Consider the following 26,823-nt stretch of genomic DNA (forward strand, 5'->3'; position numbering starts at 1 on the left):
TCTTCGGAGAAGGGCAAGATATAAATGGAATTTAAAAAAATAATAATAAAAAAATTGAAATTTACTGTAATTCTATTTATTATTATATATACAACCTAAATCACAGCTTTTCTTTTCTTTTTGCTTTTTTTTCTTTAGCTGGTGTTGACTCTCATTCACATCAAGTTCTTCCCTAGGACCCAGGATGTTGTTATGCATCAACACAGTACATATGTAGATCCAAGAATTTGAGAAAGTCACAAAGGACAAAAACCCGCAATTAGAAATAGAGTAACTACGGTATTTGACAGATGGAAATTTTGTCAGCTATCAGATCTTCTAAAGATTTGTGTAAACTGGATTTGGCATTTTTATCCACCTGTCAAGTCCTTCCCGAGGACCTGACAAGGGCAGATGTGGATGTGTGATAATTGTTAAAAGTATTGTTGCAGAATGTAAGCTGTTCTGAATAAAGTTTGCCCTTTGCAATTGACCGATGGGGATTTTGTCAATGCCGACGGTGTTCAAGTGTGTTCCAGATATTTTGGGATTGCATCCAAGATGCCTATTTTTACTGGTACTAACTTTGCTTTCTTTTACCGTAGTTATTCTATTTCTATTTGTGGGTTTTTGTCTTTTGTGACTTTGTCAAATTCTTCTATTCTGCTGTCTCCAGATACTACGGATACCGTATTATTAAATCTATGGAAACAGAGAAAATTCCCAGTATGGATGACTATTTTATTGATTCGCAGACGTACAGTAGATGACTTTTTGCTCCTATATTGTTGGAAGATTTTAATGGGTTTTTTAAAAAAAAATATTTTCCAGCATCCTTGAATAATGCTTTTATAGCAGTACTTTTTCATAGATTAAAGGTCTTGCTGATTGTACAAGCTATTGAATGATTTCCGTACTCAATGTAGACTAGATAGTATTAGTTTGTCCACTCTTAGGAGTGACTCCTTCACAGCAGTTATAAATTTGATAATTGTAGACACTACAATTATAAATTTACCTCTTTCTCTAAACTTATGTCACTTTTCTTTCTGTAATATATCCCTTCTAGTCACCAAGAACATAAATCATAAGTTCATTTTTTCTGTTTTCCTCAAAAAGTCCTTAAGGGGTTTCCAGTTGGCATTAAACATAGATTTTTCCCCCTCTAATTAAAGAAGTCAATTTATCTTCATAAATCATTCCTCCATCTTACATTTTAGCCAAATCTTTACATCTTTCAGTATCATCCCTTTAAATTTCCTGTCCTAAATTTGTTGGGAGTTTTGTGTAATCTCAGTCCGACACCTCCATTTAAAACCCCTCCAATTCTTCTTTAAATTTTTGTAGAAAATTCCTCACCTTCTGGGCAGGAATAATAATAATAATAATAATAATAATAATAATAATAATAATAATAATAATAATAATAATAATAATAATAATAATAATAATAATAATAATAATAATAATAATAATAATAATAATAATGATGATGATGATGATGATGATGATGATGATGATGATGATAATGATAATGATAATAATAATAATAATAATAATAATAATAATAATAATAATAATAAGAAGAAGAAGAAGAAGAAGAAGAAGAAGAAGAAGAAGTTGGAAGGGACCTTGGAGGTCATCTAGTCCAACCCCCTGCTCAGGCAGGAAACCTTATACCATTTCAGACAAACGGCTGTCCAGTCTCTTCTTAAAAACTTCCAGTGTTGGAGAATCCATAACTTCTGGAGGCAGGTTGTTCCACTGGTTAGTTGTTCTAACTGTCAGGAAGTTTCTCCTTAGTTCCAGGTTGCTTCTCTCCTTGATGAGTTTCTATCCGTTGCTTCTTGTCCTGCCCTCAGGTGCTTTGGAGAAGAGCTTGACTCCCTCTTCTTTGGGGCAGCCCCTGAGATATTGGAACACTGCTATCATGTCAGTCAAAACTGTTGGAAAGTAAAAATCATGCCTTCCAATTCATCTCATTAAAACAGAACCTTTTGGTTTTAATCTGTCAAAAAAGAATCAACGCTCTTTTCTCATATCCAAGATTCTAATAAGGACAATTAAGTATGTTTTATCAATCTTCAAACACAGGGACCCCAAATTTGCATAGAGTTGAAGAACTAATTGATAAATCTGGGAGAGAAAACAATTTTACCTTTCCAAAGGAGCTTTTTTGCCAGTTACAAAATATGAATTACAAAATAATTTAGGCAAAGCAAAAACCATTTATTAAAGAGAAGATTAAATCTTTTTACATGGTACAGAAACAAATGATACATACATTTGGTATATGCGATGTGTCAGAATACAACAAATCAAACACCAAGACATGAATTAGATGTAAACATTAAATCATTCAAATCCTAAATGACACTGATTCTAAATGACATTCCACAAGGAGCAAATTTATCAATTTATCATCTCCTTCCCAGCAGAATTTGCATCTTTCTTAATACAGGTAAGTCCTTGAATTACAATTCTTTATTTAGTGACCATTTGAAGTTACAATGGCACTGAAAAACAAAGTAATAGGATGATTTTTCACACTTATGACTGTTGCAGCATTCCCACAGTCACATGAGCAAAATTCTGGCGGTTGGCAACTGGCATGTATTGATGACGGTTGCCCTGCCCTATCACCACTTTGTGACTTTCCCAGTAGGTTACTGATCAATAAAACCAATGGGAGAAGCCAGACTCGCTACACAACTGCATGAGTCACTTAAGGACTGCAGTGATTCACTTAAGAACCGAAGAGTTGTAAGTCACTTTTTGATTGCCTTTCTAACTTGGCCTCCACTCCCGCATCTTTTTGTCTGAAATGGTCTAGAGTTTCCTGCCTGAGCAGGAGGATGGACTAAAAGACCTCCAAGGTCCCTTCCAACTCTTGTTATTCTATTCTATTCTATTCTATTCTATTCTATTCTATTCTATTCTATTCTATTCTATTCTGTTCTGTTCTGTTCTGTTCTGTTCTGTTCTATTCTATTCTATTCTATTCTATTCTATTCTATTCTATTCTATTCTATTCTATTCTATTCTATTCTATTCTATTCTATTCTATTCCATTCCATTCCAATCCATTCAATTTTCCTTTCCTATCCTATCCTATCCTATCCTATCCTATCCTATCCTATCCTATCCTATCCTATTCTGTATTTCTATTCTGTTCTGTTCTGTTCCATTCCATTCCGTTCCATTCCATATATTCTATTCTATTCTATTCTATTCTATTCTATTCTATTCTATTCTATTCTATTCTATTCTATTCTATTCTATTCTATTCTATTCCATTCCATTTTCCTATCCTATCCTATCCTATCCTATCCTATCTTATCCTATCCTATCCTATCCTATCCTATCCTATCCTATCCTATCCTATCCTATCCTATCCTATCCTATCCTATCCTATTCTGTATTTCTATCCTGTTCTGTTCTGTTCTGTTCTGTTCTGATCTGTTCCGTTCCGTTCCGTTCCATTCTATTCTTTTCTATTCTATTCTATTCTCGTATCCTATTTTAGGTGGGAACTGAGCTGTCAGTCACATCCCTTGAACTCCTAGGCCCCGCCCACCCCCTTTCGCCGCCCGGAGCGCGCTCTGCGGAGGGACGTCGCCGCCCGCCGTTTGGTCTTCGGAGGCCGCCGTAGCGCGGGGGGCGGGGCTGGCCACAAAGGCCGGGCAAGATGGCGGCTTTCGTGCGCGTCCTTCCTCGCGCGGCGCTTTCCGCCCTCGGGAAGCGTAAGTCCGGGCCGGGCCGGCGTCCGAGGGGCGTCCGGCCGCCCCTCCTGGAGCTCAGCCCGGGCAAGGGAGCGGCGGGGATTCGCCGCAGGCCCGGCGACGCCGGCTGGGAAGGTCACCGGGAGGACGCCGGGAGGGGGGGTTATTTTTCACGCGAGAAGGCGGCTCTCCGTGGGCTGCCAGAGCCGCGCGTGGCCTCCTCGGGAGGGAGGCGCTCGGAAGCCGCCCCTTCTCCATCCCTGTCGGGCAGAAAAGCCGCCGGGAGGGCCCGGGACCAGCTAGTCCTCGACTTACGACCCCAGCTGATTTATTTATTTTATTTTATTATTTTATTTTATTATTTTATTTTATTTTATTTTATTATTTTATTTTATTTTATTTTATTTTATTTTATTATTTTATTATTTATTTTAATTCCATTTATATCCCGCCCTTCTCCGAAGACTCAGGGCGGCTTACAAGCTTAGCTTCCCCCCCAAAAAAAACACATTTCTGTTGTTAAGCGCCACACGTCAGTGAACGCCGATCCATTTTGCGACCTTTCTCGCCGTAGCTGTGAAGTGAATCGCTGCAGTTGTTCATTAAGGAACAACGGTCGTTAAGCGAATCTGGCTTCCCCCCCCCCATTGACTTTGCTTGTCAGAAGGTCGCAAAAGGGGATCACGTGACCCCCCCTCCCCGGGGTGGGGGGGAAACCGTCGTAAATACGAGTCAGTCAGTGGCCAAGCGTGGGAATTTTAATCACGTGACCTCAGGGAGGCGGCAACGGTCGTTAAGTGTGGGGAAAACGGTCGTAAGTCCCTTTTTTCAGGGCCGTTGTAAGTTCGAGCAATCACTAGACCAGGGGTCGGCAACCTTGGCTCTTTTATGACTCGCGGACTTCAACTCCCAGAATTCCAGAGCCAGCTATGCTGGCTCGGGAATTCTGGGAGTTGAAGTCCGCGAGTCATAAAAGAGCCAAGGTTGCCGACCCCTGCACTAGACGAACTGGTAAGTGGAGGACAGCCTGTCCTTACAACCGGAATTCAGTCCAAAACTTCCGTGGTTAAGTAAGACAGTTGTTAAGTGAATTTTGCCTCATTTTGTGACCTTCCTTGCCGCAGTGGTTAAGTGAATCGCTGCAGTTGTTCGGTTAGTAACACGGTGGTTAAGTGAATCTGGCTTCCCCCATTGACTTTCCTTGTCAGAAGGTCGCAAAAGGGGATCACGTCAGCCCGGGCGGGGACGCCACGACCGTCATAAATATCAGCTAGTTGCCAAACATCTGAATTTTGATCAGGTGATCGTGGGGGATGCTGCAAGGGCCGCAAGTGTGAAAAATGGGCATAAGTCGCTTTTCCCGGTACCGTTGTAACTTTGAACGGTCACTAAATGAGCTCTTGTATGTTGAGGACTAGCTATATATAACCCAGATTAGGTGCAAGGACAAAATGCAATTTCCTGCCTGAAGTGACTATTTTGTGTGAATCTCTTTCTGTAGCGACAGGAGCCGGGGTCAATAGGCAAGAAATGGTTGAATTGAATAAATTGCCACGTTGATAGGTTTTCTTTTATTATCCTAGTTCAGGGGTCTTCAAACATGGCCCTTTTATGACTTGTGGACTTCAACTCCCAGAATTCCTCAGCCAGGCACACGTTGAAGTCCACAGGTCATAAAAGGGCCAAGTTTGAAGACCCCTGTCCTGTTGGTTTTGACAGTCCAGAATAGTGCTGAGCCAATATTCTTAAAACCATGTTGTTAGTTGCGAAGTTGTGTCCGACCCCTTGCGACCCCATGGACGATGTTCCTCCAGGCCTTCCTGTCCTCTACCATCTTCTGGAGTCCATTTAAGCTCACGCCTACCGCTTCGGTGACTCCATCCAGCCACCTCAATCTGTGTCATCCCTTTCTTCTCTTAAAACCATAAGCAGATTTTATTTTTTTCTTGTTGGGTAGCTGTATCGGGAGGAAATTGTTTTATATATTGATTTTTTTCTTTGAACCCTGTGTAGTTGTTTTGATTTCACTGCAGTACAGAGAACTCTCAGGTCTTACATTAATTTTTGCTCTAAAAGACGCATTAAGCCTTACTTCCCAGTTAGGGCTTATTTTGGGGGGAAATATGTTAGGGAAAATTTATTCTCCTTTCTCTGCCATGCAACTCGTATAGCAATGAGTTATTACAGGTACCGTGTTTCCCCACAAAAATAAGACCAGATGTTATATTAATTTTTGCTCCAAAAGACGCGTTGTGTCTTATTTTCCGGTTAGGGCTTATATTCGGGGAAATACGGCACGACTGACAATCTTAACTGGGGTTTATTTTTGGGGTGGGGCTGATTTTACGAGCATCCTGAAAACTCATGCTAAGGCTTATTTTCTGGTTGGGCCTTATTTTGGGGAAAACGCGATAGTCTTCACAGCAAGCCACGTGACCAAAATTCAAGACACTTAGCAACTGACTCATATTTATGACGGCTGCAATGCCCCGGCGTCATGTGATCGCCTTTTGCGACAAACATAGTCAACGGGGGAAGCCAGGTTCCTTTCACAACCGTGTTATTAGCTTAACAGCTGCAGTGACTCACTTAAGAACCGTGGCAAGGAAGGTCGTAAAACGGGGCAAAACCCAACCACTGTCTCGCTGAGTGATGGAAATTTTGAGTTGAGTTGAAATCTTGGGAGATGAGTAAATATTCATATGTGTGCTCAATGTCCTTGTGTTTTAGGCTATGGCATTTCTGCAGGCGTGTTGTCGCTTCTTCAACAAGATCGCTCAATCCACTATTCGGTGATGCCTCATGGACGCAGCGGACGTTCGTCAGTCAGTGGTATCGTTGCCACGGTCTTTGGGGCCACAGGATTTTTGGGCCGATATATTGTTAATCACCTAGGTAATATATGACAAGGACAGACTTCATTTAATAAATTAATGTTGTTGTTTATTAATGCTTATCTGATTTACCAATCCAATATACCGTTCAATCATGAAGGTAAATGCTACAAGTTTATCCTCTGGCAGTATCATGAAATTTCTTTGTAAATGAGCAATCAGAAGGGCTTTTCATAAAATTTATATATGTGTGTGTGTGTGTGTGTGTATGTGTGTGTGTCAGGACCCACCCCAAACCACGTCTTAGGAAGACAAAACTCGGAGCCAAATCTTAGTCCAAAAGGAATCTTTACTATGACATGCTTGGTTGTAGGAATACAAGACAGGACTTAATATTCTGCAAACTAAACCCTTATAAAGAGTTCCCGGTTCAACCCCCCCCCTTAACCCCATTTGGTCAGACCCCCATCATTTACCTCGTATCATCCCTCTTGTGGGAAAAAGGAACTTAGGACCTTTTTATGTTTATTGCTCTCTTCCTTGACACAAGCCAGATGCTACCTACCCTAACCCCCCCCCCTTTTGTTCCCCCAGTTCAAAAGGCTTCTCTTTTCCTTTGAAATGCCTAATACAGGCTCAGTACACATTCGTTCCTTCCTCCTCGGGAGATGGCAGAATCCAGGAACAGCGTTTTAAACATACATTTATGAATATGATATAAATGGATTCTGACAGTGTGTGTGTGTGTGTGTGTGTTTGAAGTTAGTAAAAATAAGAACGAACTCCAGGATATAAGAGAAAATTCTTCTTTATTGGTGAGCTTTCGTCAACAAGCTCAGCAGTAAACAAGAATTTTCTCTTATATCTCGGAGTTCATCGTTTTTATTTTTACTAACTTCAAATGTCTACACCCAGAATTCCAGTTTTTAAATTTAGTGTGTGTGTGTGTGTGTGTTGCCTTCTTCAAAAAAATAAAATCCATTATTGCACAAGTTATGTAAAAGGAACTGCGGTCATTCTGCCCATTAAAAAGTTTCTCTTCCCCCAAAATGTCTCTTTTTCCCCCCCTTCCTATTTCCAATAAAACAGCGTTGTTGCTCGGCATCCTTGTTGTTTTCTAGAGAGAGTAAAATGTAACATTAAAAGTAAAAAAATATATATATTTTTCCCCAATCCTAATCTCAATCAATCATTAGTTTCCCTTGTCAGAACTGCGAGGCAGGAGCGCACAAGTTCATTTTATAGTTTTAAGGGGTAAATTTTTTTTTTTTGAGAACCCTCTGTCATACGGCCGTCATAAAAATGGCATAAAATTTGGAAAGGAGTTAAGTCTCCCCCACTAAACAAAAAAGCAACAACACATGTTTTAAGTTTGGAATAAGTTTATTATGTATTTTGATTTAGCAGCTAAAATAACAATTGCTCAAACGTTGGAAAACTCCAGGTAACATAACTATTGAAATGTGGATTCCCTTCAGTTGATACGTTGGGGGAAAAAAGATTGCACAAAAGAATTAAAGTAGCGGAACGTCAAAGAGAGAAATGACAATTCTACTAAATTCGGACTGATTTTTTTTTAGTTTATTTCAATAGGCTATAATATGGTAATATTTTACATACGGTAATGTATTTTTATATATTTTCTAAATCCTTTTTTCTCATGGATTTTGTTAGTCACCTTATAATGTTTGATTAACAAACACCATATTTAGATAAATAATTGTTTTGGCTACATGCCAGGTGAGATACTGTCTTACTAATTCTTAAAAGCAACAAGGCAAATCCATATTAGGTGGTGGTAATTCATATCATGGAAGGTTTGGGTCAACTTAAATGTTTCACACGGCTTATGTTGGCATTTTAAGGACAGGCAAAGGCTACAAGATCAGAGGGCCAGGCCCTTCAGGCTAAATTATTTCTGCCTCCAGCAGGATCTCCCATCTCTGTTCTAATCCGTGAAATAAAAATAGGTTAGAAAACTGGAGCGTTTTTTTTTCCCCCAGCATAGGGGAAGTGTCAATGTTTTGCTTTATTTATTTATTTGTATCCCACCCTTGAGCTGTGGTGGCACAGTGGTTTAAGAGTGCAGTGCTGCAGGCTACTTCTGCTGACTGATGCTGCCAGCAGTTCGGCAGTTTTGAGTTTCATCGGCTCAAGGTTGACTCAGCCTTCCGTCCTTCCGAGGTCAGTAAAATGAGGACCCTGATTGTTGGGGGCAAATAGGCTGACTCTGTAAACTGCTTAGAGAGGGCTGTAAAGCACTGTGTGAAGCGGTATACAAGTTTTAAGTGCTATTGCTTTTGTGATAGATGAAAGAAAAGAAAGAAAAGAGAGAAAGAGGGAGGGATAGATGGAGAGAGAGAGAGAGAGAGGGCGCCATGATGGTGCAGTGGCTAGAATGTAGCATTGCAGGCTAACTCACTGCCCACTGCCAGCAGTTCGATCCTGACCGGCTCAAGGTTGAATCAGCCTTCCATCCTTCCAAGGCCGGTAAAATGAGGACCTGGATTGTTGGGGGCAACAGGCTGATTTTGTAACCTGATTAGAGAGGGCTGTAAAGCACTGTGAAGCGGCATATAAGTCTAAGCGCTATTGCTTGTTATTTTAACAAATAAGGCAGCGGACATACCCAACGCTTCTCCCTCCTCCTTCTCCCCCCCACAAACAACAATCCCGAGAGTGTGTGACTGGCTCTAGGTCAGCCAGCTGTCCTAAGGTGGGACTAGAACTCACGCTCTCCCACTTTCTAGCCTGGCGCCTTCCCTGTAAGATCAAACTCTCTCTGCACCACGGGGCTTCTGGAAACCCAAAGGAAGATAATGCCTGGATGAAAAACCACTTTTGCAATCTGACATGCAAAAAGCGTTTACGGCTCAACGCTAATGTTTCATATCCTGCAATTAACCCATTCCAAAGAAACTTTCTTCTTCTTCTTCTTCTTCTTCTAGGCCGTATCGGTTCCCAAGTCGTCATCCCGTATCGCTGTGACGAGTACGATCTCCTCTACCTTCGGCCCATGGGGGACCTGGGACAACTTATCTTTCTGGTAGGGGGTGTGTGAGTCTGCCTCAAATCCTGACGAAGGCGGAAAAATACAAGCGAAAGTATTTTAACCCTAGACGTTGCCTTTCCTGGGATTCTTAATCTTAACAGCTTGGTTGGTGCCAGGAAGAGGGTCATAACAGGCAGTCCTCGACCTACGACCACAATTGAGCCCAAAATTTGTGAGTTTTGCCCCGTTTTACGACCTTTCTTAACCGCAGTTAACCGAATCACTGCCGTTGTTGAGTTGGCAACAAGGTTGGTAAGGGCGTCTGGCAGTTGCCAAGCATCCAGATTTGGATAACGTGACCGCGGTGATGTTGTAACTTTGAATGGTCACTAAATGAACTAATTGTAAATCGAGGACTACCTGTATGTTCTCCTGTTAGACAAAAGCGTTAAGAGCCCCGGTGGCTTAGTGCTTAGAATGCAGCTATTGCAGGCTAACTTACTGCCCTTTGCCGGAAGTTCGATCCTGACCGGCTCAAGGTTGACTCAGCCTTCCATACTTCCAGGGTCGGTAAAATGAGGACCCAGATTGTTGGGAGCAAGAGGCTGACTGTGTAACCCGCTTAGAGAGGGCCGTGAAGCGGTATATAAGTCTAAGCGGTATTGCTATTGCTCTCTGTGGCCGCTCAGTGGTTAGAATGCAGCATTGCAGGCAAACTCTGCCCACTGCCTGGAGTTCGATCCTGTCCAGCTCAAGGTTGACTCAGCCTTCCATACTTCCAGGGTCGGTAAAACGAGGACCCAGATTGTTGGGAGCAAGAGGCTGACTGTGTAACCCGCTTAGAGAGGGCCGTGAAGCGGTATATAAGTCTAAGCGGTATTGCTATTGCTCTCTGTGGCCGCTCAGTGGTTAGAATGCAGCATTGCAGGCAAACTCTGCCCACTGCCGGGAGTTCGATCCTGTCTGGCTCAAGGTTGACTCAGCCTTCCATACTTCCAGGGTCGGTAAAATGAGGACCCAGATTGTTGCGGGCAACAGGCTGACTGTGTAACCCGCTTAGAGAGGGCCTTGAAGCGGTATATAAGTCTAAGCGGTATTCCTATTGCTGTCTGTGGCCGCTCAGTGGTTAGAATGCAGCATTGCAGGCAAACTCTGCCCACTGCCTGGAGTTCGATCCTGTCCAGCTCAAGGTTGACTCAGCCTTCCATACTTCCAGGGTCGGTAAAATGAGGACCCAGATTGTTGGGAGCAAGAGGCTGACTGTGTAACCCGCTTAGAGAGGGCCGTGAAGCGGTATACAAGTCTAAGCGGTGTTGCTATTGCTGTCTGTGGCCGCTCAGTGGTTAGAATGCAGCATTGCAGGCAAACTCTGCCCACTGCCCGGAGTTCGATCCTGTCCAGCTCAAGGTTGACTTAGCCTTCCATATTCTGGTGTCGGTAAAATGAGGACCCGGATTCTTGGAGGGGCAACAGACTGACTCTGTAAACGGCTTAGAGAGGGTTGTGAACCACTGTGAAGCGGTATATAAGTCTAAGTGCTGTTGCTGTAAGTGTTACTGCTATTACATGGGCCGCAAACTACTGGGCCTACTCTGTGAAAGGTGCGCGGACATCATTTAATTTACTTGGTGTTTTTGTGGTCACCAGGAATGGGATGCCCGCGACAAAGATTCCACCTGGAGAGCTGTGGAAAACAGCCATGTGGTAATCAACTTGGTCGGAAGAGACTGGGAGACCAGGTGAATTCCCCCCCCCCCCGGGTGAAATAAATTGAGGATGGGCCATCATGGTGCCAGAGAGACCTTACTGGTAGTCTCTTTCAGCTCAGCCCACCTTACAGGGTTGTTGTGGGGAAAATAGGCAGGAGCTTATGTGCCTGTCCTGCCACGAGTTGGACAAAATGAAGGAGAGAAATAACTCTTAACGCAGGTGGTCCTCCATTTATGACACAACTCAGCCTGAAATCTCTGTTGCTAAGCCAGACACCTCTTAAGTGAATTTTTCCCCATTTTATGACCTTTCTTAGATGATAGATAGATGATAGATAGATAGATAGATAATAGATAAATGATAGAGATGAGATAGATGATAGATAATAGATAAATGATTGATAGATAATAGATAAATGATAGAGATGAGATAGATGATAGATAATAGATAAATGATTGATAGATAATAGACAAATGATTGATAGATAATAGACAAACGATAGAGATAAAGAAATACATATAGATAGATATAGATAAATAGAGATAGATAGAGATACTTGATACTTGATAGATGATAGATAGAGATGATAGTTGATAGAAGATAGATGATATAGCAATAGCATAGATAGATAGATAGATAGATAGATAGATAGATAGATAGATAGATAGATAGATAGATAATCTTTATTGTCATTTTTTTTCCTGTGGGCACAATGGCACACATTAAAAATGAAACTTAGTTGCTTCCTCTCAAAGTGTACGCATACATAACACATATTTAAAACATACTACATACAACTTGCCATGGCTGTTAAGTGAATCCCTGCAGTTGTTAAGTCAGTAACCCTGTCGTTAAGCAAATCCGGCTTCCCCCTTCCGTTTGCTTGTCAGAAGGTCACAAAAGGGGACCCCGGGACGCCGCGACCGTCATAAACACGAACCAGTTGCCAAGGGTCCAAATGCAAATCACGTGACCCCGGGGGGACCGTAAGTGTGAAAAAATGGCCCTGTGTCGCTTTTTCCCCCGGTACCGTTGTAACTTCTAACAGTCACTAAATGAGCTGTTGTACGCTGAGGACTACCCATAATACATAAATCAATGTTCTGTAAGTTCTGTGCAACACTGTCCTGGTTATTGTGCGTGGGGGGGGGGGGGAACAGCAACACTTTTCCCATGAACACGAGTGATACTAATTCTTGTTTTCGGTCCCGTTTTAGGAACTTCAACTTCGAAGACGTATTTGTTTCCTTCCCCAGAGATATCGCTCGCCTCTCAAAACAGGCTGGAGTGGAAAAATTGATCCATTTTTCTCATTTAAACTCGGACAGCAAAAGCCCTTCAAAATACCTCAGGACTAAGGTGAGCCGTTCAGCGATGTTTCCCTTTTATCTTGAGATCCGGCTGCTTTGTAATTGTATTATAAGAGGGAGTCAAGCTCTTCTCCAAAGCACCTGAAGGCAGGAGAAGAAGCAGCCTGGAATTAAGGAGAAACTTCCTGACAGTGAGAACAATTAACCAGTGGAACTCCTTGCCTCCAGAAGTTGTGGGTGCTCCATCACTGGAGGTTTTTAAGAAGAGACTGGACAATGATTGTCTGGAATGGTGTAGGATTTCCTGCCTGAGCAGGGGGGTTGGACTAGATGACCTCCAAGGTCCCTTCTAACTTTTCTATATTCTATTCTATATTCGAATTCTAATTAGAATTGGACTAGAAGACCTCCAAGGTCCCTTCCAACATCATCATCGTTGTTGTTGTTGTTGTTGTTGTTGTTATTATTATTATTATTATTATTATTATTATTATTATTCATTAGACATGAACCTCAGTCAACTGAACACTCAAATTGACTGGCACTTATGGTTGACACGGGTTGCTGCCAGCATGCTAGGTATCAACCAGGCATCTCCTTAAAATGTAAGATGTTCCGAGTAGCGCAGTTTTTTGAGGCTTTGCTGGAGTTATTGCAGGAAGCTGCAATTTCTCGATGTATTTTGCAAAGTTTTTGGACATAGTTCCCAGTGCCCTGATGACGATGGGTATCACTGTTACGCGTTTCATCCATAATCACACAGTTTTGATGATGATATTATTATCATCATCATCATCATCATCATCTGAATTGTATTTCTGATATTTATACATTGCCTTAACCTGTCTGGTTTGGTAAGGTATGTTTGCACATCCTTACAGTCCAGGCCTGGAAAAAAAAATCCAGCTCCTTATCATTTCCATTTTAATCTTTTTAATTTTTTGGATTGCTGCCAGACTTCGGCTAAGCAAAACCAGGTGCCGCTTTTCACTCAAAGCTTGTCCTCATTGCTGACACGTGTGCAGCTTCACATCTGGGCCAGAATATTCAGACGCTCAAATGTACAATTGGGAAGGGGCTAGGACAGAGGTCTTCAAACTTGACCCTTTTATGAATTGTGGACTTCAACTCCCAGAATTGCTCAGCCAGCCACGCTGACCGAGGAATTCTGGGAGTTGAAGTCCACAAGTCATGAAAGGGCCAGGTTTGAAGACCCGTCCCATGATTCCTCAGCCAACCATGTTGGCTGAAGAATTCTGGGAGTTGAAGTCCACAAGTCATCAAAGGGCCAAGTTTGAAGACCCCTGGGCTAGGAGGACATATTCTGCAAGATTTGGTTGTTGAAATTGCACCTGTCTCGCATTGGTATGAGAAGTTGAATAATCTTCCAATGACTTGATCCCTAGGCAGAGGGAGAAAACGTTGTCAGGGCGGAATTTCCAGATGCCATCATTATGAAGCCTTCTGATATATACGGGAGAGAAGACAGGTTTTTAAACTATTACGCCGGTAAGTATATTTATTGTGACATATAAAGTATTTTACTAAGTTGTTGTTGTTAGTTGCAAAGTCGTGTCCGACCCATCGCGACCCTATGGACAATGTTCCTCCAGGCTTTCCTGTCCTCTACCATCTTCTGGAGTCCATTTAAGCTCACGCCTACTGCTTCGGTGACTCCATCCAGCCACCTCATTCTCTGTCGTCCCCTTCTTCTATTGCCCTCAATGTTTCCCAGCATGAGGCTCTTCTCCAGTGAGTCCTTCCTTCTCATGAGGTGGCCAAAGTATTTGATTTTTAGCTTCAGGATCTGGCCTTCTAAAGAGCAGTCAGGGTTGATCTCCTCTAGTACTGACTGGTTTGATCGCCTTGCAGTCCAAGGGACTCGTAGGAGTCTTCTCCAGCACCATAGTTCAAACGCCTCCATTCTTTGGCGCTCGGCCTTTTTTATGGTTCAACCTTCACTGCCATACATTGCAACTGGGAAGACCATAGCCTTGACTATACGCACTTTTTTTGACAGGGTGATGTCTCTGCTTTATTTTACTAAAGAGACAGGTATTTGACAGAACATATATTCATGCAGTCATGAAAGCTGCCCTGGACCTTTGCTTTCATTCTGTGGTTACATTATTGATGTGAAAATAACTGCACCCCTTTTAATAAGGTTCTCGTTTAAATCTGTACAGTAATGAACCTTTCAGATCTTGGTTTCAAATCCTAGTGATTTCTGGTGATTCCAGGAACGATTGTTAGGGGACCCTTTCCTATTTGATCGTTTAAAAAAATATTGTAAATTCATGGTTACTAGATAAAGTAAGGTAAGGTAAGATAAGATGATACGATAAGACAGGACAAGGTAAGATAACCTTGGTTGTCATTTTTTTTTCCTGTGGGCACAACGGCACACATCAAAAATGAAATTTAGTTGCAAGAACTAGATGTGTAACACTGCGGTCAGCCCTATTTATCCACAGTTTTTGGGTTTCCCATCTATATAATACCTAATATTCCTGTTGTGAGTAATGGAAATTTTATAAATGTTAGACTCTTATGAATATGTAATTCAGCCCCTTTGAATTCTGTTAGGCTTATTCCTGATTTTAGGTGTAAAGCATGTGCAGTTGCGAACATGTTTACATTTTACATTTTTACAAAAGTTAAAAAAGTTAAACGTTAAAATAAATACATCCTCTAACCCAGCGGCCCCCAATCTTTGGGGCACCAGGGACCGGTTCCATGGAGGGAGGCTTTTCCACGGACGGGTGGGGGCGTGGGTTTGTGTGCTGCCTGCATCCCGCGGATGGGGCTTTGCTGGTTTGTGCGGACCGGTTTCTGACATGCCGTGGACTGGCGCCAGTCCACAGCCCATGGATTGGGGACCCCTGCTCTAAAATGTATTGGGAAATAACTAAGCAAAGTGGTAATATGAATAAGGATCTTTAGTTGACTTACCTCTCTTGATATAGAGTTGCGACGGTTTGGCGGAGTACCCATCGTTGGCTTTGGCAAGAAAACTGTGAAGCAGCCAGTCTATGTAAGTACTGATTAAATGTCTAGAATAGAATTAGAATTAGAATTAGAATTAGAATTAGAATTAGAATTAGAATAGAATAGAATAGAATAGAATAGAATAGAATAGAATAGAATAGAATAGAATAGAATAGAATAGAATAGAATAGAATAGAATAGAATAGAATAGAATAGAATAGAATAGAAGGAAGGGACCTTGGAGGTCTTCTAGTCCAGCCCCCTGCTCAAGCAGGAGAACCTATACCATCTCAGACAAGCGACTGCCTAGCCTCTTGTTAAAAACCTCCAGTGATGAAGCACCCAGGATTTCTGGTGGCAAGCTGTTCCACTGGTTGATTGTCCTCACTGTCAGGAAGTGTCTCCTTAATTCCAAGGTGTTTCTCTCTTTGGTCAGTGTCCAACCATTGTTTCTCGTCCTCCCCTCTGGTGCTTTGGTGGACAACCTGACCCCCTCTTCTTTGTGGTAGCCTCTAAATACAGAAACACTGCTATCATGTCTCCCCTATTTCTTCTTTTCTTTAGACTAGCCAAACCTTAGTCCCTCAGCTGTTCTTCGTATGTTTTAGTCTCCAGGACTTAGTTGCTCTTCTCTGATTTTTTTTCCAAACTCTCAACCTCTTTTTTGTGATATGCTGACCAAAATTGGCTGCAGTATTCCAGGTGTGGCCTCACTTGGGTTTTGTAAAGCGGTAGTAATACCTCATGTGATCTTGATTCTGTGCCTCTGTTTATACAACCCAGGATTGTATTAGCTTTTTTGGCTACTGCTCCACACAGCTGGTTCATGTACAGGTAGTCCTCGAATTACAGCCATTTGTTTAGTGACCATCCAAAACTACACTGGCAATGAAAAAAGTGACTTGACTACTGTTCTTCATCCTCAGGACCGTTGCAGCGTCCCCGTGGTCACGTGATCAAAATTTGGGCACTTGGCAACTGGAATGTATTTATGACCGTTGCACTGTCCCAAGTCATGTGATCACCATCGATAACCTTCCTAGCTGGGCTTTGACAAGGTCAATAGGGGAAGCCAGACTCATTTAACAACTCCACGATTCACCTGACAATTGCAGCGATTCGCTTAACAACTGTGACGAAAAAAAAGGTTCTAAATGGGGCGCAAATCACTCAACAGCTAGAAATCTTGGGCTCAGTTGTGGCTGTAACGCCAGGACTACCTGTATATTTTGCTTAACCTCAAAACATTTGTCAGAGCCTGCACAGTCTTATTGCGCTGAGATAACCCAGGAGTAAACACAGTAAACAGTGGTCTATATTAAATGATGGTTTATCTTACACTATCTACATATCGTACACCAGGAACAATATACACGTGTTAATGCAGCAGTCTCCCAACACAAAGCAGTTACAGCAGGAAACGAAAGAGAGAGCACACATCTGCGGAGCCTTCCCTTTTATGCAGGGCTCTTAAAGAGACACAGACCCTGCTTGCTCTTAAAGAGACACAGGCCCAGCTGGCTCTTAAAGGCACACAGACCCTGCTGAGTCATTCCCAACATTACATCATACATCTTACATTACATCAGCTGGTTAGCTTCTAAATCATTACCTTGACAAAATTTAATTAACCACGTCAATATTTTTTTTTCTGTGGAATATTATTTGATAGGTGGTTGATGTAGCCCGGGCAGTAATGAATGCTATCAAGGACCCTGATTCTAAAGGAAAAACATATGCACTGGTTGGGTATGTTTTCTGTTTGTTTGTTTTTTGCTTCTCTCGCGTAAAACCTACTATATTTGTTCTGTCTATGATGTTGTGTTCCTTTTTTTTAAAAAAAAAAAACCTTCAAAACATTGCCCAGAAAATTTGTCTCCTATCTCCACCTCTTTGGGCTGGACTTGATAAGGGCAGCCATTTGTTATAGGGCGAGTTTTCTCAAATACTCAAAGAAATTGGGTTTCCTCTTCTGGGCAGATCTGTTCTGGATTTATCGATAGGTCAGCAAGCTTCCCCCTTTCATTTGGGACAGGAGCTTCAGTCTATACGTTGCCCCAAGCAGTTACAGTTCATCTCAGGTACCTGTCATAAATCTCACAAAGGTGGTTTTTTTTCAGGAGGCAACTGAACTTCCTTGCTTTTTCTTTGAAGAACTTTCGCTTCTCATCCCAGAAGCTTCTTCAGCTCTGCCTGGATGGTGGGGAAGGGAAGGACTTATACTCCTTGCAGAGAGCCGGTCCTTCGCCTTCTTTTAGAGAGTCATTAGTGTTACCTAGAGGCTTATCTATGTCTTCAGGGTCACCTGAGCGGTGCAAATGTGTGGGGAGCCTTCTTGGAACTTGGAACACGGTCCTTTCAGCAGCTCCTAGGAGGTTCCACACCCATTTGCACCACTCAGGTGACCCTGAGGACACAGGTAAGCCTCCGAGTGGCCTCAACGACTTTCTAAAAGAAGGCAAAGGACCAGCTGTCTGCAAGGAGTATAAATCCTCCCGTTTCCCATCATCCGGTCAGAACCTGAAGAAGCTTCTGGGAGGAGAAGCGAAAGGCCTTCCAAGAAAAACGAGAAAGTCCCGTTGCCTCCTGAAAAAAAAGCACCTTTGGGCCAGCTACGACCTGGATGACCGAGAACCTCCATAGCCATTTACTCGTCATGAATACATTCTAGTTAAGATGCGATACACGTTTCGAACAGCGGAGCACCGTTGACCGCTTGGGGCGAACCCCTTGCCAAGCAGCCGAATTTTCGACGCTGCAGCGGTCAGAAGCGCGAAAGACGGTTGTGTCACTTTTTCCCCCAGTGTTGTTGTCACTTCGAACAGACACTGAGCGAAGCGTTTTAAGTCAAGGATTAGCTGTAGTCTCCTTTTTGTGCCAACCCGCTGTATTTTTGTGAGGTTGTGCATCAAGCAAAACAAAAAAACCCCCATAAACTCTTAAGGTTAGAAATCAGTACTGTTTTATTGTTTTCAAATAAAACCAAGCGGTTTTTCTTTCCCTGCACAATGCAGCAATAGTCGGGCAAGGCTTTTATTAGTTGCGTTTTATTTACACAGTTTTGACGTTCTGTATTACAAAGATTCGGAGGTCTTGTTAAACTGGCTGTTAACTGAACTGCTACATAGTTTTCATACTGGGAAGAAAGCTTTAAAAGGCAGGTCCAGTTCCACCCCATTCCAGCCCCAAATTGTTTAAAAGGGAGGGGTGGGTAAGCTCCCCGGCTCCCGAGTTTGTCCAGAAAATCATTTTTAAGGTCGCAGAAATGATTGCGTAAATAAAAGAGTTCATTTTGACTTGTTGGGTTCAAGTCTTACAAGATCAGCTTGGCTCTGCCCCTATTCTTTGCCTTGAGGATAGATAGATAGATAGATAGATAGATAGATAGATAGATAGATAGATAGATAGATAGATAGATAGATAGATAGATAGATAGATAGATAGATAGATAGGATTGAGATGATAGACGATAGACGATAGACAATAGATGATAGATAGATAGATAGATAGATAGATAGATAGATAGATAGATAGATAGATACGTAGATAGGTAGATAGATAGATAGATAGATAGATAGATAGATAGATAGATAGATAGATAGATAGATAGATAGATAGATAGATAGATAGATAGATAGGATTGAGATGATAGACGATAGACAATAGATGATAGATGATAGATAGATAGATAGATAGATAGATAGATAGATAGATAGATAGATAGATAGATAGATAGGATTGAGATGATAGACGATAGACAATAGATGATAGATAGATAGATAGATAGATAGATAGATAGATGATAGATAGATAGATAGATAGATAGATAGATAGATAGATAGATAGATAGGATTGAGATGATAGACGATAGACAATAGATGATAGATAGATAGATAGATAGATAGATAGATAGATAGATAGATAGATAGATAGATAGGTAGGTAGGTAGATAGGTAGATAGAGAGATGGATAAATAGAGAGAGAGATGGACAGATGATAGATGGATAGATAGAGATAGATAGGATTGAGACAATAGACAATAGATGATAGGTAGACAGATATATAGAGAGATGGATAGATAGAGATGATAGAGAGAGATGGATAGAGATAGATGATAGGATTGAAATAATACAATAGATCATAGATACATACATAGATACATAGACTGACAGACAGAGAGAGAGGAAAAAAAGATAGATAGATAGATAGATAGATAGATAGATAGATAGATAGATAGATAGATAGATAGATAGATAGATACAATCTGTCATATATTTTAAGCTCAGCCTTCATATGTGCCATCAAGGAAGGCGGTGGTGCTGACCACAGGTCGAATTGGACCAGTATCAATTGCAGCCTTAATTCTTACCTGTTCATACCTGTTCATCTCACAATTAGCACATCGATGTATCAGGTGTATCAGCTATGGAAAGATTTGTATGATTGTCCCTAGGTTAATGGTGAAAATGACAAAACAGCACAAGATTGCTAGTCCCGAAGGCACTTTTTTCAAAAGTCAGCTGGGCCGTTTTTCCGCGATGAAGGGAGACATTTCGCTTCTCGTCCGAGGAGCTTCATCCAGTTGTGACTGGATGGGGGGGGGGGGATGGAGGGAAGTTTCTTGGATGAGAAAGTGAAATGTCTTCATCATCATCAAGGATAAACAAAGTCCAGTTGACTTTTGAAAAAGCATCTTTGAGACAGCTGTGACCTGGAGGAGTGAGAAACTCCACAGAGACAAGACTGGTACTTTTGTAGCCGGGAGGCAAAAGAAAAGTAGCCATTTTTATATTCAGTAAACATACATCCCGGTTTAGATGCAAAACACACACAGCGCTCGACTTACGACGACAACTCAGCCCCAAATTTTCGTTGCTGTGTGAAACATTGGTCAAGTGAATTTTGCTCCGTTTCACCACCTTTCGTGCCCACCGTTGCTAAGCGAATCCCTGCAGTCGTTTAGTCACACGGTTGTTAAGCGAGTCTGGCTTCCCCCATTGACTTTGCTTGCCACAAGGCCGTTAAAGGGGATCACGTGACCCCGGGGAGGAGGAGGGGGCGGAAACACGCTGCGACCGTCATAAATACGAGCCAGTGGCCAAGCGTCTGGATTTCGATCACGTGACCCTTGGGGGAGGCTGCAGCGGTCGTAAGTGTGAAAAGCCGTCGTAAGTCACTTTGTCGCAGTGCCGTTACAGCTTTGAGCGGTCACTAAATGAGTTGTCGTTGGAGTCGAGGGCTACCTGTACGTCAAAAGTTCTTAACTCATTGTTATGCTGCCTATTTCTCGTCTCACGTCTGCTCAATTTTCTTTTTCCCTTCCCCCCGTCCCCCCACTCTTTTGCAGACCTCACAGATACCTCTTGTATGACATGATCAAGTTCCTGTACTCGGTGTTGCACAGACCCTTCCTCACGTACCCCCTGCCTCGTCCTCTCTTCCAGTAAGTCCGATCGTTACTGGGTTGGTGATGGGTTCCCTCGTAGGCTGAACCTCAAGGGTGTTGAATCACTGGTGGCTTTGGAGGTCTTTTAATCCAACCTCCCCGCTCACGCAGGGGACCCTCTTACCATTTTGGACAAGAAGTTCTCCAGTCCCCTCTTGAAAATCTCCAAGTGATAGAGCGCCCACAATTTTGGGAGTCGAGCCATGCCACTGATTAATTGTCCCCACTGTCGGGAAATTCCTTCCGTAGTTCTGTTGCTAAAGCGGATCAAGGAATAACAGAATAATAGGGTGGGGAAGGGACCTTGGAGGTCTTCTAGTCCAACCCCCTGCCCATGCAGGAAATCCTAGACCATTTCAGACAAATGGCTGTCTAGCCTCTTCTTAAAAACTTCCAGTGTTGGAGCACCCACCGCTTCTGGAGGCAGGTGGTTCCACTGGTTAATTGTTCTCACTGTCAGGAAGTTTCTCCTTAGTTCTAGGTTGCTTCTCTCCTTGATTAGTTTCCATCCGCTGCTTCTCGTCCTGCCTTCAGGAGCTTTGGAGAATAGCTTGACTCCCTCTTCTTTGGGGCAGCCCCTGAGATATTGGAAGGCTGCTATCATGTCCCCCATCGTCCTTCTCTTCATTAAACTAGACATACCCAATTCCAGCAACCCTTCACTGTGTAGTTTTATATATAAATAAATACTCTTTGGGGCAGAAACTTCACACCAGGTAAAAGCTGGTCTAGTTGTAAAGTACCTATTTTATGTAGCTCTCACCGTACTTAGGAACAACGCATAAAAGAGCCTTGGTGGCGCAGTGGGCTAATGCCTCCTTAAGTAACACCAGCTGCCTGCAATTAGTGCAGGTTCGAGTCCCACCAGGCTCAAGGTTGACTCAGCCTTCCATCCTTCCCAGGTAGGTAAAATGAGGACCCAGATTGTTGGGGGCAATAAGCTGACTTTGTAAAAATGCTGCTTGGGGTGGGGGGGCGAAAGCCCTAATAAACAGGTATATACATAGAATGAAGGCTATTGCTAAGCACATTTGATTTGTGCTTCTTAGATTGTAAGCCGCCCTGAGTCTTCGGAGAAGGGCGGGATATAAATGGGATTTTTTAAAAAAAGTCTCCTCTGCCTGGGCTTCTCTCTGTCAGTGGCCACCCTTGCAAGGCGAAATACCTCCCCGCAGTTCCAAAGGGACCCAGGCTCAGTGTGATAGTACAGCAGGCAAGAAACTGGAGCAGAGGATTAAGATGGTTTGTGAAGATTTAGTGTTGAGAATTGCGTTGCTTCTCGGAAAGAGGAGGCAGTTCCCCTGCAACAAGGGCAAAAGTCGTTTTCTTGCACATCTCCAAAACCCAGTTTCCGATTCCAAAGGAGGCTGTCTTCACTTTCCCTTTGCTTTTTATTGGTTTCCCTCCCGATTTTTCTTGCTGAAGTTTTTAGAAACCGAGCAAGAAGGGGTCCTGGTCTTTAGGATAGGCTAGGGGGGAAAAAAACACACACAACGACCGTGGATCTCGCTGAAAATCCCAGCTTAAATGTGAGAAGCACGAGTCGTCCCAAAGGTGCTTTTTCCAAAAGGCAACTGGACTTCCTTCGTTTCGTTTTTTTTTCTTGAAAAAGTTTCGCTTCTCCTTCCAGAAGCTTCTTCAGTTTTCAAGGGGGGGGGGAAACCCCAAGAAAATCCCAATTGCCTTTTCGGGGGGGGGGAGAAACACCTTTGGGAAAAGCATGAGCTGGATGACTGAGAATCCCCACAGGCATCAATCCCAAGTCACGTTTGGGAACGCATTTTGGAGACTTAAAAACTCCAGTTACAATCAATAGCCTCCACTCGATAGAATATCTAGGTTGTATTGATTAAGTGAAAGTTGGACCATAAGAAAGGCTGAGTGCCAAAGAATGGAGGCCTTTGAACTCTGGTGCTGGAGAAGACTCCTGCGAGTCCCTTGGACTGCCAGGCGATCAAACCGGTCAGCCCTACAGGAGATCAACCCTGACTGCTCTTTAGAAGGCCAGATCCTGAAGCTAAAACTCAAAGACCTTGGCCACCTAATGAGAAGGAAGGACTCACTGGAGAAGAGCCTCATGCTGGGAAAGATCGAGGGCAATAGAAGAAGGGGACGACAGAGAACGAGGTGGCTGGATGGAGTCACTGAAGCAGTAGGCGTGATCTTAAATGGACTCCAGAAGATGGTAGAGGACAGGAAGGCCTGGAGGAATGTTGTCCATAGGGTCGTGATTGGTCGGACACGACTTCGCAGCTAACAACAACAACAACAATTGATTAAACACCAACCGCTGGGTAGCGTTCTGTCAATAGGCGAATCTGATATATCAAAAGTATTAAATGCAGACCAAAGCAGATTCTGGCTTGGATATTCTAATCTAGGCATTCACATAAACAGCTGAATTCTCTCTCTCTCTCTCTCTTTTTTTTTTCTCTCTTCCTTAAATTGCAGTTTCTTTGCAAGGTTTTTTGAGATGAATCCATTTGAGCCCTCGATAACAAGAGACAAAGTGGACCGGGTGAGTGCAAAGCTGCAAACATTGATACTTTTCCGCTTTCATTTGTTTGTTCTCGTTTATAGTGTGCTTTCCCTTTCGCATCAAACAGATAACACAATAATAAGGAGTGTGGCAAAAAATTATGTCCTATTGAAATACGGAACAGGATCATCTAGATGGATTTTTATTTATTTTTTTAAGGGCCAGAAAATAAATGTTGATTTTAAGAAGGTTTACACAAGGTTGTTACATTATGTTCCTTATCGGGATGTGGCAGTTCCTAGATTTGCATTGCAATAAATCACAGCCATTTTGAAATACTGTAAGAGATACCTCTAAGAAAAGGAACAAGGAACAACAACAAAAATGAAATTCTCAAGATAAGGGAGCTTGCCCTAATATTCTCGTTTTGAAAAATTCAGGTGTTTTAGAAGGCAGCTAGTTAATCTTAGGACAATTAAAGGTAAAGGTAAAGGTTCCCCCGCACATGCATGCTAGTCGTTTCCGACTCTAGGGGCCGGTGCTCATCTCCGTTTCAAAGCCGAAGAGCCAGCACTTGTCCGAGGACGTCTCCGTGGTCATGTGGCTGGCATGACTAGATGCCAAAGGCGCACGGAACGCTGTTACCTTCCCACCCGAGTGGTCCCTATTTTTCTACTTGCATTTTTACGTGCTTTCGAACTGCTAGGTTGGCAGAAGCTGGGACGAGTAACAGGCGCTTACTCTGTTACGCGGCACTTGGGATTCGAACCGCCAAACTGCCAACCTTCTGATCGACAAGCTCAGCGTCCTAACCCACTGAGCCACCGCGTCCCTCTTAGGACAATTACTGTCCTGCAAATTCTTGAAATGCTGCTCTCCAGTAATGATTTCGAACAGATGCCTTGAATGGGACCGTGATATTTATCTTAACACATGGGCTGTATTTTGGTTATTAAACTTAAGATATTTGGAGATTATTAGAAAATAAAAATATTATATTGTATTATTAATTTGTTGATGTAGATGGCGAGAACTCAGATAGATAAAGACGGGTGCACTGAAGATCAGATTTTGTGAGGAATTGTGATAAAGGGAATTGGGGTCATTTAAAATTTGGAAATGATAAATATTAAACGTTAAATTTAAATATTAATGGCAAATTAAAATTGGGGAAAATTCATTAGGTCATTGATTGTCTAAAAAGATTGAATGTTAAAATAATTTAAGATATATATAAATTAAAAACTATTGATTAAATGTAAGAAAGTTATTCTTTATTTAATCGATAGAATAAGAATTGTATTAATTTAAATGTGAGACAGTACATATTAAGGGGAAAAGAGAGGAAACATTCATTGTAACAGTTTGAGATTTGTACTAAGGATATTTGTGTGTAATTGAATTATTGCAACTCAGCCGCCCCGTTGCTTTTCAAATATGTAAATGGAACACTAGAAAATCAATAACATTTAAAAAAAAGTAAGATTTTCAGAATGAGGATTTTAGATAATGTATGGCTTTATGGGATGTCCAGGTAGATCCTCGACGTACGTTCACAACTGGGCCCAACATTTTACGTTGCTAAGTGAGAAGTTTGTTAAGCGAGTTTTGGCCCCTTTTACAACTTTCCTTGCCACGGTTGTTAAATGAACCACTGCAGCTATTAAATTAGTAACACTGTCGTTAAGCAAAAGTGGCTTCCCCACTGACATTGTTTGCCAGAAGGTCACCAAAAAGGGGCCACGTGACGCTGGGAGACGGCCGCCGTCATAAGCATGAAACCAGTCCTCCCTAAGTCGCTTGGTTCGTTGCCGTTGTAACTTCGGTCAGCAAATGAACGGTTGTAAGTTGAGGACTGCCTGTATTGGCCTAATGCATGCAGAAGGCTGGCTGAGGAATTCGGGGAATTGAAGTCCACAAGCCTTAAAGGCTGCCAGTTTGAGCACTGGAAGGTAAAAGCGTGCGTTTTTATCCAATTTCTACTTTTTATTAACCAGAGGATCTTTTCTTCCCGTCATACTCTTTCAGATGTAAGGAAGCGAATATTACTCCACTCCTAAAGATGAAAAGTGACCCATTTTCTAATGGGTTAATACGGAATCTGTTCAGTAGCAGATTAGTGAGTTGTGAGCCTTCTTCGCACAACCCCTCCTTTTTCACACTGTAAGCACGAGACGTCTCCAGCAAATGGCCCTTGTCCCTTACTCGGCACGATACGGTTGCCTTATTGAATCATCGCAGAGTTAAAACGCATACGCGCCCGTGGAATATAATGGCTTTTTTCTTATCTGTTTCAAGTTCTCCGTGACTGATAAGAGGCTTCCGGATCTTCCTGGCTTGGAGGACCTGGGTGTTAACCCAACCCCGCTAGAAATGAAGGCGATCGAAGTTCTCCGCCGCCATCGCAAGTCCTTCTGGGTGGATGCTGAACTGGAAGATGCCAAACCGGCCACCCCTGTCACTCATATTTAACCAGTGGATTTCTGAGAGCTTCCACGGACTACGTTGGTTTGAAGAACTCCGTACAGAGCACGTTAAAATCTCAGATAAATCGCCTCCACCTTTTCCTATCCTCCTCGCTTGGTTTTACGATCACGAGAGGCCATCAGGAGCGTTAGCCTTCTAGAGTAGAATACCTTTATTGCCATTGTGTAACCCTCAGACGTTAAGTACCTTCTTGTGTGGTACTGTAGTTATTTAATGTTTGCCAGGGGGGGCGGGGTTCTTGGCCTAAACCAGGGGTAGGCAACCTTGGCTCTTTTATGACTCATGGACTTCAACTCCCAGAATTCCTGAGCCAGCCAAGGTGGCTCAGGAATTCTGGGAGTTGAAGTCCATGAGTCATAAAAGAGCCGAGGTTGCCTACCCCTGGCCTAAACAAATGGGGTCCAGGGCGTTAACGTTACAACTGAAGTAGCTCAGCCGTAGCGTAGCTCCAACGCCGAGCAAAGTGCAGCCAGTAAGCAAAACTGCAAGAAATTATTCAACCTTTTGTTTTATTTTTATTTTAATTTTTTTTAACCACGCCTCCTCTGTCCCAGGGGTCCCCAACACCTGCTCCGTGGTTAGCCCAACTCTCTTAGCCCAGTTTTAAGTGCCAGCTTTTAATTTTTCCCAGGGGTTTTGTCAGCCGCAGCTCCCTGAACTGGGTTAAATCGTTCAGTCCGTTTAAACCGGGATGAGGCGCAAAGAGAGTGGCTACATTTAGACCAGTCACGAGTATTACCTCAATGGACAGGTGTAACGTGTTACAAAATCCTGTATGCTAGACCCCCGCGAAGGGGGCAGAGGAGAGCAACCAAGACGATAAGTGGGTCTGGAGGCTAAACCATACAATGTATAATTGAGGGAAGTAGGTATGTC

At 42.6% G+C, this 26,823-nt stretch overlaps 1 protein-coding gene and 1 long non-coding RNA gene across 2 annotated transcripts in view; one reads left to right on the top strand and one right to left on the bottom strand.

Moving 5' to 3' along the window:
- Nucleotides 1-26,823, bottom strand: part of LOC308670122 — a 236,326-nt gene that overhangs the window by 154,526 nt on the left and 54,977 nt on the right. The gene's annotated exons all lie outside the window — the stretch shown is intronic.
- NDUFA9 (NADH:ubiquinone oxidoreductase subunit A9) lies at nt 3,590-26,024 on the top strand. Its single transcript, XM_081331342.1, has 11 exons — nt 3,590-3,722; nt 6,432-6,596; nt 9,484-9,581; nt 11,175-11,266; nt 12,455-12,596; nt 13,954-14,056; nt 15,514-15,581; nt 17,208-17,284; nt 20,883-20,978; nt 23,433-23,499; nt 25,759-26,024. The coding sequence occupies exons 1-11, from the start codon at nt 3,668-3,670 to the stop codon at nt 25,930-25,932; spliced, it is 1,137 nt and encodes a 378-aa protein (XP_081187468.1). The 5' UTR covers nt 3,590-3,667; the 3' UTR covers nt 25,933-26,024.

The sequence above is a fragment of the Vipera berus genome (assembly GCF_964194415.1).
Source record: "Vipera berus genome assembly, chromosome: 6".
NCBI lineage: Eukaryota > Metazoa > Chordata > Lepidosauria > Squamata > Viperidae > Vipera > Vipera berus.